Raw genomic sequence first — 13,905 nt, 5'->3', positions numbered from 1 at the left:
AACCTTCAGATTTGCACAAGGGCTGTATTGTCTCTCAAAAGTCACATTATATATCCTTGCAAAGAGCACCAGTTATAGTTCACTTTGATTTATCCTGTGTAGTGAAAAAATATGTAGGAGATCTCCAGAAATTTTTTGCTTTTGAGTATATGTGGATGAGAATTATCATCCTTGTCTCCAGACATTTCAGGGCTTTGTTGAAGGGTCATTTCCCTAGAGAAGAGCAGTCCTTATTGATGAGGATCTACATAAGAGGGAAGTTAATTGTTCCCATGAGTAACTGCTTACTTGCACTTGCTAAAGAAGTCTGGTTTCTTCCTCTGTTCTGACTGAGGCAGCTGACATCAAATCACTGACTGTAGTTAGCCTGATCTGGCCTCTTTCACTGTCTGCAGATGAAAGATGATGAGAGAGGTTTTTCTGAATCATTTCCCAGGAAAGAAGACAACAAAAAGATTGATTACTGTGATGAAGGATTTCAGCAGCACAGTACACATTACCAAGTCTAAGCTGTAACAAGGACAGCAAAAGGTTTAACAGTTGTAGATGATCTCTTTCCAGATTTTTTTCTGGACATCTTGTTCAAGCAGGACGAGAGCATTTTCAAGTGGGTGTGTTCTATAGGATCCACTCTCTTGATTCACAGTAACCTTTTAGCATTTATGAGAAAATAACTAGAAAAATTACAGTCCTCTTTCTAGGATTATATCAAAAGACGTAGGTTTACTCTTAAGGGTGAAGAGTTGCACTTCTTTTCCCCTGGAGCATTAGGACAGTTAGTGAGATCCTTTGTTCTAAAGAAAAAAGCAGGTAGTCAGGACATTCTTGGAAGTTCTGGTCTCAAATGTGTGATTACCTTTTAACTTCCATAATTCTTGTGGACTAGATATCCCTTTGGAGAAAGAGGAACCTGTTCACTTGAAATATCTTAAAAGGAGACAAAGAACAGATTTACTTTGAGTCCCAAACAGGACATTGTTTAGGTGTGATTTGCAGAAAATTATGTGAAGATAAACTGAAGTAGTTCCTTGTAAGCATCTGTTAAGTCATTGCAGTATAATTACCGTGAATAAACAAACTCATGGATAGAAAAAAAGAAAAATGAAGTGGGAAGATTCAGAGCTGATTTATTTCTCTGTTCCTTCAGACTGTGCAAGCTTGATGAAGAAATGTGTACAGTGTCGGGCAGTGGTTGAGCGAAGAGTGCCTTTCATAATGTGCTGCGGAGGGAAAGGTACAGAAGATACCAGTGATGATATTTGTGAGTGACTCCAGAGCCCATACTCTTTCACATTCCTCCACCAACTTATTCTCTCAAATGATGTAAATATATTTCTCTCCTTTCTGAAGAGAAGTTTCATGGGAACAGTGTTAACCCAGGTATCGCTTTGTCGTTTGCACTACTTGCTGCATCGGTAGCAGCAAATGTGGTAACACTACCAGTCATTACACTGGAGAGTTGCTTCCAGCATTTGGAGTAGAATCCAAAACATGTGTGATGACTTGGCCACTTACAAATGCCCTAAGAAGTAAAAGCTGAAGATTGTCTGTGATTGTGCAAATGAGCAAAGAATTTTTCTTTTTTTACCCCTGGTACTCTGAAGGAATGGTAAGTATTTTGCATCTAGGTACAAGCAACTTTCCTGACAGAATGTCCAGTTTTACGTCTCCTCCTTTGACTGGTTTTTAAACTTCTTGTGACTTATTTGAGTAATTTTTATAAGTTATTTGTATTTGCTCTGTGTGTATGTATTTGGTACGCAGTATTTCAGTTGAGTTTATGAGAATTGGAATTTTAGTTCATTCTTGTCATAATGTTCTGAAATAGATACGTATAAAAATAGTCATTAAAATCAGGTTTTCAGTACTCACACTGGAAATTTAAGACTTGGCAATTTTTCTTTCATAAAGTAATGTTGCTTCCCAGATCAGTCAAATATAGGAATGTTAATCTGATCTTGTTCAAATTGTGAACGAACTACTTCCAAGACATTTGGGCAGTTTTGAACACCAAATAGAATCATCTCTGTATATAAAAAAGTCATTTCAGTGTTAAGGAATTTGGCTTTTTTTTTCTTTAAATATGTGCAAAAATATTTATGTTAGGAACTTGACTGACAAATAAGAATTCTGAGAACATTAAGGGACTTGGAGCATCATTATTATGGAAGTACTTGTCAAAGAAGTGTTGTCACTAAATTCAAAGAAATTCTTTGTTGAGCTGCAGTGATGGTGTAGTGAATTTAATTAGATTATCAAACATGGTTGACTAACATTTTTTTCAGGTAATTGAAAAATTGCAGCTGTGACACTGGAAATAATTATTCCTGATTCATTAGATTGCTGAGTAGTGACGTATCTTTATTTTCTTTTTATGTTACAGCAAGTGGAAACATTCCAGTTTTGCAGAAAGACAAAGACAACACTAATGTCAATGCAGATGTACAGAAGCTGCAGCAACAATTGCAAGACATCAAGGAACAGGTAAAAGTGCTGGATAAAAATTGTAAGAACCACTAAGGGCAAGAACCACTTGATTGAAAAAGCCAATACAGCCTCTGTTATTTAAAGCAAAATGACATGTTGAAGTGCATCGGGTCTTAAACTTCAGTTAAAAGACCAATTTTTTTTGTGTGATGTGGCTTATATGTCCTCTAAGTACAGAGTTAAAAGGAAAGACTCAAATGGCCATGTTTGATAATCCATCTATTAGAGTATGTGTGTTGATGTGACTAAAAAAGGATGCTCAGTATATTCTCTGTTTAGCTGACCTGAATATGTAGGTGCAGCAGAAGCTGTCATAAAAGTAGATCATCTTCACTGTTCTGTATCTACCTCAGTCTTGACTTGTCTGTTCATTAACTGCCTTGGAACAATGGCTGACAGCTATCTGTCTTATGAAGGGTGTAGTGAACACACTTTTCAAAAAACTGTGTGGCTGCAAGGTTAAAACTTTGAAATTATTATACATGTAATTCAAATATTTGGAATTTCAATGTTAAGGTTTATCTTTGTAATTAGTTATAGTGTTTGCAGATCTTTCAGCAGTAAGGGATCTGGAGAATCTGATTATTGAATTAGCTTACTCTCTTAGAACCCTGAAAATGTGACTTTTTGCTTCCATGTGTATAACATAATTGAAAGAAACTTTTCATGGACACGGGAAACTGAGGTGTTCTAGCTTGCCTTTTCCTCTAGTAGGTTTACAGCAGTCTATGGACTTCAGTGATGGCAGCATCACATCTAGTCCTGGTAGCTGTTGAATTCAGCTGTTCATGTGCATGAAAGCCAGGGCTAGAACATTTAGATTGCCAGTTGTAGGGCCTGTGTTTCTAAATGCCTTAAATGTGGGAGCTCATATATTCAACTGAATGTCTGTGAAGAGATGTTCCTGTCATATGGCAACTGGGCCAGCATCCCAGTAATAGAAATTCAAAACAGTTTCCTGTGTAGTCTTTATCTGTAAAGAACATGCAGATTGAAGATTGTAATTTGAAAATGGATGTCTGTCTTACCTAGAAGCTCCAGATGTTACTGTCATCTCTGATGTTTTGCATCCACTGTTTAGCTTCTGCTTTATTTTTTTAGCATTGAGTGGAAAGAATAAGGTTATTCTTTTGGCATTTGAAATGATGCACATCAGAAATGATTTGAAATTATGCAAAAGATGCCAGATGCATGCTTAAATGCAAGTAATCTGTTTTCTTCAGATACATCTTTTCAGGGTACTTTAGGAGTTATAGAAGATTAGAGTTCTGTTTGGGTATGCTGATGTTCTTATGTATAGGCACGTGAAAAGAAAACTACTTTGTTACAGTTTTGTTTCTTCATTAGATATGGTCTCAGAGGTTTGTTGTCAGTTTTCCTTAGATGCTGTTTTATTCTCTATGATGTTATCTAACCTTTGGGATTTTGCTAGACAGCAGCCAGAATTGTTCAGTGCCTCTGACTAGAAAGAGATAGTTCTGGTCATTCCTTGTGTGCCTCTTGGCTTGAGACACTCATGTTTTCTTTAGTGTCTTTTGTGCTTAGTCTTGTGACAGGGCAAGTTGTATCATACTTGTGAACAGCAAGTTGGATTTGATTAAAATTGATCATCTCATCTTTTAAATTCATGCTTGAAGTTATGCACAGCATTCCACTGTAATTGTGTATTCTTTTGATTTGTGCTGTAACAGTTCGGTCTTTGTGTTCAATTGATATTTTTCTACTTAAAATTAATTTGTTCTCTTTCAGCAGGTATAAGCCTTTGTTTCAACTCATACCTTCAATGATAATCTAATATGTTAGTGCAGCAAGCTTTTAAAACTATTTCTGGTGCCAAGCAGAAGTGATGCTGATGTCAACAGAATCTCCCACATCTGATGACCACACCATTCTTCAGGGATTCCCTGAATGTGAACCCTTTTGACTGTAATTGCAATACCTTCACTCCATTTCATACATAATCATCATCATCCATCTAATATCTTATGTATGTTCCTTCACCATACTTACATCACTTTCTTCTTCCTTAAAAAATAAATTTATTTTGTCACTGTGCACCTATATATTGTTGTAAAAACTGTTTTTGATAGTGAGGAATTGATACTTCAAGCAGTTTAAAACACCTTGTTAGTGACAAAAAATTATCTGAGTTGCAAACCCAGTTGTACGTAAGGTGCAGTGAGCACTTTCCCAGAGTACTTCCCCGAAGAAGTAATTCTCGTATAGAATAGGCATAGTGCCCTTTTGCCCTTTTATACTATCTGTTTTTGTTCAAAAAATGGGAGTCAAATGTTTCAGACAGATAAACAATGGAATTTCATGCAGAGGATGTTCTAACAAATAATGCAGTAGTTACAGAAAATGCTTATTTCACACTCCTTATTTTCCACTGCCCAAATGGGGCATAAGGCTTGCAGTGAACTTTCTTTCACTGTAAAAGTACATGTAGGATGGTGGTTAAGTAAGGAATTCTCCTTCAGAGTTGGATAAAACTCAGTTATCTGGGCTTGTATCCCACTGGGAAAACTGCTGAACTGAGAAACTGGTTGAGAAGAGCCTGTCAGAAAAGAATGGTGTAGCAAACAGGAAGCTTGTTATTCTGCCAGCTGAGTCCTCCTACTGTGTGAAGTAACTTGTGTTTTAAGATAGTATCATATTAAGAAATTAAACTACTAATGTATTTTATGTACTTTGCTTTTGTACTAAGCAGAAGAAATAGGGCAGTTTTCAAATACTACCTATCTATAAAATGAAAATGTTGGGATTTCTGTCCTTTCCTGAATGAAACAGCTCAAATTAATGGTTTCAACAGACTGTATTTTATTATTTCTGTGTCCCTTAATGGATGTTTTCATTTTTAAATGATGGTGTAGCATTTGTAGAGAAACAGACCCTTGTAACTTCAGTAGTTCTGACATTATATTTAGGCACAAAAGCAAATAATTAGCTAAAACATAGAATAAAGGCTACACATGGGGGATTTTCCCAAAGATGAGATGAGTGTTTGCTTTGTCAGTCCTTTGTGAAAAGCCATCATGCCAGTGCTGTCAAGTTATAGACACTTGTAACACAGCTGTGTATTCATTGCCTTGGAAGTAGCTGTTTGGCTTGTACTTGAAGTCTGTGAGTTGTTGAAGGAGGAATACTCTAAAGGTCCCGTTGATGTGTGGGATGTGAAGGTGATGGCTTAGTGTGAATGGAAGAATGAGCAGGACTGACTGACAGTCCTCTGTAAATTTTTAGTTTGAGAATGTTTTGTTACAGCACCGTAGAAATTCTGGCAAAGCTGGAGCACACCCCCCTTCAGGGCTTTTTTTAAACATAAATTGACCTAAGATTTTACCTGGAAGTTTTGTTTTCCTGCTAGACCATTATACTAGTATCCTGGAGATTTGGCCAGATTCCATGCCAGTTTAAACTCTTAATCAGAAATATAATGAATTTTTTTTGTTCTTCAGTTAAACTATCTACCCTAGGATGTAATACCTCTTGATTTCATAGAAAACATGCTTTGGGGTTTTTCTGAATAGGGTACCTTGTATGGATTCTCTCTCATGTGATGAGCAATTTGAAATAAAACCCCAATGAAGAATACAAGAGCAAGTCACAGGTGCAAGATAGTGATAAAATGAATTTGTATTTGAAATACAAGTCTTGTCAGTATTTCATGTTATGTATGAGATCAACATTTATAATTGTTAGATACATGTAGTATGTCTCGGGTATGAGGACATCTTAGATTTGATTTGATCTGATCTATAGAATGGTCTTAACTATTTTCATCTGTTGCAACATTTATTCATTTACTAACATTTGATAAACTGTTATAAATGAAATCCTAATATGGCTGCAATATGTTTATGGTGAAGGAACATGCCTTATGAAAACTTCAATTTCTGCACATGACAAAAGGTGAAGGACATTGTTCCTTAGTGACTTGGTACAAAATGAATTTTGCTGTTGAAGAACTTTTGGGCATTGACTATCACTTCACGTTCAGCAATTAAAACTGATTTTAAAAGTTTGCTGTGCTGCTGTTATGAGTGAAGGTTACAGATTTACTAAACTGTTCTTTATTTGAAACTTGAAGTGTTCTTTTGGTTAAAAATCTAGATAACTTCCATGAACAAAGTACTAAATTTTTACATATCATGTTGATTATGCAACATTTTTATTCCTTCTATGGGTGTTGAGTGCTTGGTGTTTACAGGTAAGTATATGAATGGCTAGATAGCCTGAGAAGGAATTTGTAAATCATTACCCAAGCATTGCATACATCAAGCTGTTTATGTTTTGTTCCCTGCAAGAGTACATGGTAAAGGAGAATGTTTCTCAAGAATGTTTTCATGTTGCAAACTTGCATAATGATATTGAAAATATGTCAGCCTACTATTAGACTGCCTTAAATAAAGGAATCATATTTAGGAAAAAAGCTACATAATTGTTTGTGTCATGATGGAGTAGGAAAAGCCCATGTATTGTAAGTCAGTGTGGAATAAAAATGGGGTTTTAAAAAAAGAGCCCAATTTAGTTTAGTGGCTATGGCAATTATCTGCTCTGTTTAGGATGACATATTTGTTGTTAAATTTCAGCAATTTCTATGTTGCACATTCAGTACTGTGTAGCTACTACCACTGACTATGTAACCTGTCAAAATCTTTTGCAGACCATGTGTCCTGTCTGTTTGGACCGCCTGAAGAACATGATCTTTCTGTGTGGCCATGGGACGTGCCAGCTGTGTGGAGACCGAATGAGCGAGTGCCCCATTTGCCGCAAGGCAATTGAACGGAGGATCCTTCTCTACTGAACAGGGGCTACTGTCTTGTACTAGGTTGTGAAAGAGTAAGGACATGTTAATGGTTTAAACCTCTGTAAGTTTGAAAGGCAGTAAAGGGTTCTGATGAAAACATTTCTAATACTGTAGCACAGGTTTGTTACATAGCAATTGTTTAAAGACTGTGAACACGCCAAATAAAAGAAACAGTATTTGAACAGTCAGCTTGTAGCTTTACTCTTAAGAAACATCTAAGCCTAATGCTAATTTAAAGCAGTCTTTTTTCGTTTTGTTTCTGTCTTCTTCTTCCCCTTAAAGTTTAAAGGGACAATATTATTTTGGTTTTGTTCATGTATGTGTCAGATGTCAAGTGATGTAAGGGAATTTTGGTTTTTATATTGTCAGTTACTACCAAACATAAATATATAGGCGTGGTTTTTTTTGTTTGGTTGGTTGGTTGGTTTTTTTAATGCCTTTCTGGAGAGTGTCGGCATTTCCTGTGGCAGTTCTGATTCACAGTCTGTCAAGACAGATTCACTGTCTTGACATACACAGTCATGAAAAATCAATACAAAATATACACACAGTAGTAATAAATATACTCTTCCCATAAGGTCATGCCTCAGAATACAATGCTAAGGTAATTCTGACTTTATCATGCCTTTTGTTCTAGAGGATGGGTTGTATAGGAAACAGTAAAAAGAAAAATCTGTTTTAGAAGCATTATGTTTCCAAAATGGAACTTTAGTCTAACAGGTTCAAGCTAAGTAATTTAAATAGTGAGCTTCATAATTCTGCTAATTACTTGACTTTCCATGGAATTGCTTTTAACTTGAGTGGAAAGGAGAACATCTGACCAGTGGATCAGTTATCCATTTTAGATAAGTGAATTGGATCCATTGTGTAGGAACACATACATGCGGAGCTGCTTAAAAACTGTGGGTCTGTGAATTCAGAAAAAACAGATTTTGCAAAGTTTCCTTTCTTTTTAAGTGAGTTTCATTGTCTCCAGGCAAACAGTGTCAACAGCAAAAGAATAATATTGATTGTTCATCCAAGTAGGGTGTTAACAGCAGAACTCATCTGTGAGCATTACTGAGTAATACTGCAAATGAAGACACTGCTGACAGAACAGTGAATTTTGTGAGCTGTGCCTAGTTGAGCTGAATTTGGCTGAAGGAGTTGGTTGTCACTGATGTGATAAAGAGCTGTTCCTCCTGACCCCCAAAAGGCTGCTGTTAGATTTAGGGACTGCAAACTATTAACATTTTGAAAACAAATGCATCCTTTCATCCTTTTTGGTGGTAGAAAATACGCTGACTTAAGGGTCTCTTGCAGCTAAAGGGAATCTGTGCTTACTCCTAAGTGATTCAATAGTTTTCTGAATGCATAGTTCATGCAGCCCTTTGCCATTGTGCAGACTTCATTTGGACATGCTCTTGCAGAACATTGAAGAAATCTATGCTGGAGTCACTTAGGTGCCTTACTTGAAGCTAAGATTAATTTATCATTGAATTCTCATTGCATGTGTCTAAAATGTGGACAAAAGGATAGTTCAGGGAAAGATCCAAGTAATTATAAAGATATAATTGTGGTCTGTTCAGATAAATCAATCTGTCTTCTGAAACTTACATTGATATGCCTGAACTGTACAAATGTTGGCAAATGTCTCAGAAGACTTACTAATAAACTGTAAAGATAGACAGATCTTTAAGCAATAAGATTTAAACACTGAGTAAAGTTTTCCAGGAAACAATAACAATGATATATTGGAAAAGTGTATGTAGAGTGGCTTTTAACATCATGAAATGATGTAATACACAGCCTTACAGTAGCTGTCTTTAATCCTCATCCAGCATTCCAAATGTTCATCATGATTTTCAGTATTTTTTCATTGGACACAATCACAGTCTGGAGTCACTGTAGCAGTCTGGTTTATTTTGTATACTAGTGGTCATCTGTTCTCAGATAATCTGCATCTGTCTTCGTGGCCAAATGAAGCAGCCTTCCTTTTTTTGGTTTCTTGGTTCTTATACTAAAATACCAAAATTTCAAGGAGTTCTGGAAAGTTTTTGATATAAGGCCTGTTTTCAGTTCAGCATTTTGGTATCTCCACTTGAACTCTGCGTGCATCTGAGTGTTCACTGCAATTTTCATTTGGCCAATACGAACGTCACTGAGGTTTTTGGTTTGGTTTTTTTCAGCGTTTTTTTTGGTAGCAAGTTTGACATGCTGAATTTTATATAGTAGGCTTCAGTTTCTTGTCAGGCTTCCCCTGGAAATACTTCTATAATAGGATATATAATTTGATGATCCATTCTGAGTTTTAGCCTGTCGTGCATCAGATTTGTACCCTGATTTCCTCTCTCTCTGGCAGACATTTTTTTCCCTCTTAATTCTTCAAGGGGACCTCTGTAAACTTGTCTTCGCAGATGCTGGGTAGATCTCTTCTTGATAATGCAACTCAAAACTGAAACCTCAATATAGCAGTTTGCATTTTCCTAGTTCTTTTTTGCTGGAACAAGCCAGAATTACTTGAAAGTATTCCAGATTAGCATCAGTTGAATAATTCAGATGAGTTAGAACAGATCTGAAGCATCCTGGGTAGGAAACTGGGTGTATGATGTAAGTTACTGTTTAACACCCTCAGTACTTGAATACCATTACAGTCCTATGGAAAGGGACACAATGACTGAAGGTGTTGCTGCAGGAGCAGCTCTGGTGTCCTACACTGCAGTCACAGCAGGTGTATATGACTGCACAGGAGTTTGTGATTGGACCCATTCAGCAATGTTGTGTGTCAGTCAAAGCTGAAGTATGTCAGCTTGATGCTATTTTGGTGCCAAGAAAAACATCTGAATTAGAAAAAACTAGGAAAGCTAACCAAGATGCTTGAATTATTTGTATAGGTCCCTTACTGACAGGAGGAAGAGCTGTATCTTGTCTGGAGATGGCAATATGGTTTGCCTTTCAGAAAATTTAATGAGGAAAAATGCTTGCAAATCCTGTATCATTTATGGAAACAAATATTCATATTCAGACCCTCTCTTTGCATCTGGATGTTGAAGGTGAACTTAGTGTTGTTGAGGGACCCAGTAAGCTCATTCACTTTATTCTGTTATCTGTGCCATGTGCACGGAGTGCAAATTTTTCATTGGACAGCACATATTTGAAAGATGAGAAGTTCACTTGAAAGCCAAAGGGGATCATAACAAATAGTAGAGTTAAGGAAATATCACTGTGCATCTGTCTTCAGTGAAAGATTAAAGTCTAAATTTCACCTGAGCAAAGTGAAAATTAGAAAAATCAGTAAGGCATTTATCTCTAATTAATTGTAAAATCGTAGAATGTAAGGGTTGTAAGGTTTGTATGTCTATTCCCCAACATTTAATAGCAAATTTGAAATTAAATGGAATGAAATATCTTTGTTTGTTTCTTGAAACAAGTAACAAGACATGTAAAAATATGTATTGTTCAGTGTGAGGTATGCTCAAATGTTTAAGTAAAATACTTTATTTCCATTCATTAGGAAACATAAACAATCATATCACTACACAGTGATTTAAAGTATAAAGACAACCTAAGAGGTTAACAGAATAAACTAATAGTTGTAGCTTATTAACTTTTGTAAAACTACCTTTGACTTTTTTTGCCCCTCAAAACTTGTATCATCACATACTGTGGCCCAAGCTTATATGGCACTTCTCAAAATCTGGGCTGCTATTACCTACTTTACATTTGTTGGATTACTATGTATTTGTATGTTGGGGTTTGGACAAATCCCTTTCTCTTGAAGTGGATAACAAATCTACACTGGTGAGATAGCAAACAAGTTACTTCGTAAATGTAAAAGTTTGATTAGAAGGCGGTGTTCTTAACTTGGACTGGGTGAGAATAGAGCAGATTTGCACAAGTACTTGTGCCTTGTTAGCATAGTCTTACAATTGGTATTTTAGCTTCTTTGAAAGATGTGAAATGGTCTTCTAAAAATAAATAAGTACTTATTGTGTAGATATTTTCTAGAGATGAAGGTTTATGTATGTGTAATTATCTTTAGCAGTATTAACTGCGGTTAGTGTAAACACTAAATTGTTTGAAGAAGCTGCCTCCAGCTAGTGATCTGAGCTTCCTCTACAAAACTAATTGTCAGAAATTTAATGTTACTCTTCCAGTAGCAGCTGGTGAACCGAAGAGCCTATCCTGTTCTTTGTGCTGCATGTGTCAAGTTTTCACTTACAAAAACCAAACCCCAACAACACTACGGTCTAACCTTTAGCAGTGCTACCTCCTTTCTGTCAAAGTGCTGAATTCTTCTCTAGCTGTCTGTTGTCTTTGGGAAGAGATGGGAAACGCATCGGTTTTCTTTTGCTTCATCTGTTGTGATGTCTGAATACATTGCAGAGGGTTTTTTTATTTTCTGAAATTACTGTGTAAATTGCAGTAGTGTGTGATTTGCCTCAAAGTACATTGTATACCTGTGCATAAGTTGCTGGAATTTGTACTGTTGTCTTTTTCTGTATTTCATAACTTGTTTGTGTTGACAAAGCTAAACTGTTGTCTGCAGAAGCTTTAGTATGTGCCATTTTTATAGCTAAGCCTGTGGTAAATACACAAGTTCTGACTCAGGGCTTTTTAACAACTTAAAACACATTCACGATATTCTTCAGCACATCTTGGAGAATACTAGAGATTTAATGACTGTACAGTGCCTTGATAGAACTATTGAATAGGCAGCAGCCATAGGGTCTTCACAAAGTATCTTTTCAATTCAGCTAATAAGTTGACGTTAATATAGTTGTAATGCCCTTGCCGTGGATTTATAAACTTGTATAAACTTTCTATAAAGGAAAATTGGCAAATTTAGATACTGTTAAGCTTTCTGAAAGCCGTTTAATTGTTGCACTGGTCATAAGGATCTGAAGGGCATAATATTCAAACTTAGAGAAGCAGCTTTTGTGTCAAAGACAGCTGAGAAAATTTTCTGTATGTGATGTTTTTAGTGTGAGGGAGAGGTCATTGTATAACATGTAAAAGTACCTGCTTTACTATGATCTAGTAAATCTTTTGTGAGAGAGAAATAACCAACAACAAATCAGTATGTTTGCATGCCATTTCATGGTTAGAAAACTTTGTGTCATTTTGAGCTTCTAGGAAATACTTGATTTGTCCCAACCTTAGTGTCTCTATGAATGCAAACTATTCATGTAAGAAAACAGATTTTACTCAATCACAATGAACATTTTTGCTTTTGTTAAAACTAAGTTTGTATTTTCTGTAAACTGTAGATTTTGACATGACTGTTTATAGGAGAAATTTAAGGTTGCCTGTGTGAATGTAGTGTATTTCTGTATACAGATAGCATTATATAATTGCTTACTTTAAAACTGCTTAGCAAGGTCTAAGCTTTTCAAAGGAAATGATGATGTACTGTATGGTTAGTAAAACTTGTCATATAAGATGTATACTGACTTTTTCAAGAGCTTTGATTTTAAAGTATAGTTGGACTGAATTAATACTGATTTTTTGCACACAACATTGGAAAAGGGGTGGTGGCTCATTTGTCTTCCTCCTTCTTAGGTGTAATGATGCTAGATGTCACCATGGAATTAGAAAATTGTATACCTGAAAAAATATTTGCAAACTTGGTTACTTCTTGGCATACAGTGTTTAAAAGTGTGCCAGACTTGAGAAACTTTGCAGTCCAAAGTTCTTAAAAAACCTGGTTCTTTTATAATATGTTCCTGAAGAATGAGTTTGTGGAAGCATCAGAAGTGCTTACGTGCCTTTGAATCTCCAAGGTACTCAAACGTTGTTAAAGCAGCCCAGTAGAAGTTCGAAGGGTGGATTATGTTGTAACAATAGAAAGGTTGATTTAAAATAATCTCTGGATTATGTGCAAATTTTTCTGTAAATATGCAGTTCATAGTACTGTTCTACTGACCAGAGTTGCTGTTAAGTGTATGTTAGACTCTGTGTTTACTTGTAATTGAATGGCCTTTACAGATCTGGCTACGTGAATGTGATCGTTTAACATCTCCTGCCAGATACAGTAACTTCCATATTCTGAGACAACAGATGCTGCATCATAGTTTGTACTTTTAGGATTCAATTTAATGGATGCATTTGTAAAAAAAGAAAAGTCTATGTAATCAAAGGCAACAAAACCAACCAGACTTATACGGCTTAGTGTTTTTATTTGTCCTAGTGTACAGGTTGAAAAAGGAACTGACAGAATAAAAAGTTTGTTGCTCTCTTTCTCAGTTTCCATTTTTCAAGTTTTCTTCAGCCTTGGTTTATATGACAGATCTGTATGAACACACAGTGTTTTCAAATACTTTTGAAAAAGCTCTATCTAAAAATAATTGATGCAAATTGTTGAAATACATTTGAAGTAGCCTTTTGTTCTTTGCTTTGGGATTTACAAGCTGTTCACATATTTCTTCTTAGGTGTTCACTGAACGTGATGGGAGCAGTAATGGGATTGGTTCAAGACTTCATCTCTGTGTCTCAAGGGTTTCAGCCCTGCTGTTGATTGCAGTGGAAGCTGCAGGTTTTGCTAGTGTTTGGTATTGATGAGTTTAGATTTTGAGAAGGCTGTTTCATACTGTACAATATAAATAGTTATAATCATTTTGTAATAGAAA

At 35.9% G+C, this 13,905-nt stretch overlaps 1 protein-coding gene across 3 annotated transcripts in view; it reads left to right on the top strand.

Annotated features, from left to right (window-relative positions):
* MIB1 (MIB E3 ubiquitin protein ligase 1) overlaps nt 1-13,516 on the top strand; it is a 77,657-nt gene extending 64,141 nt beyond the window's left edge. For 2 of the 3 annotated variants that reach the window (XM_063395519.1, XM_063395536.1), the window contains exons 19-21: nt 1,148-1,261; nt 2,384-2,484; nt 7,154-13,516. In XM_063395519.1, coding sequence (XP_063251589.1) covers nt 1,148-1,261; nt 2,384-2,484; nt 7,154-7,294 — 356 coding nt within the window. In that variant the 3' untranslated portion in view covers nt 7,295-13,516. The remainder of the gene's footprint in view (nt 1-1,147; nt 1,262-2,383; nt 2,485-7,153) is intronic. The other variant, XM_063395528.1, reaches the window with a different exon arrangement.
* Nucleotides 13,517-13,905: the final 389 nt, after the last annotated feature.

This window comes from Prinia subflava, chromosome 1 (genome assembly GCF_021018805.1).
Source record: "Prinia subflava isolate CZ2003 ecotype Zambia chromosome 1, Cam_Psub_1.2, whole genome shotgun sequence".
Taxonomy (NCBI): Eukaryota; Metazoa; Chordata; class Aves; order Passeriformes; family Cisticolidae; genus Prinia; species Prinia subflava.
The sequence above is the reverse complement of the archived record's forward strand: the minus strand, read 5'-3'. Positions and strand labels throughout refer to the sequence as shown.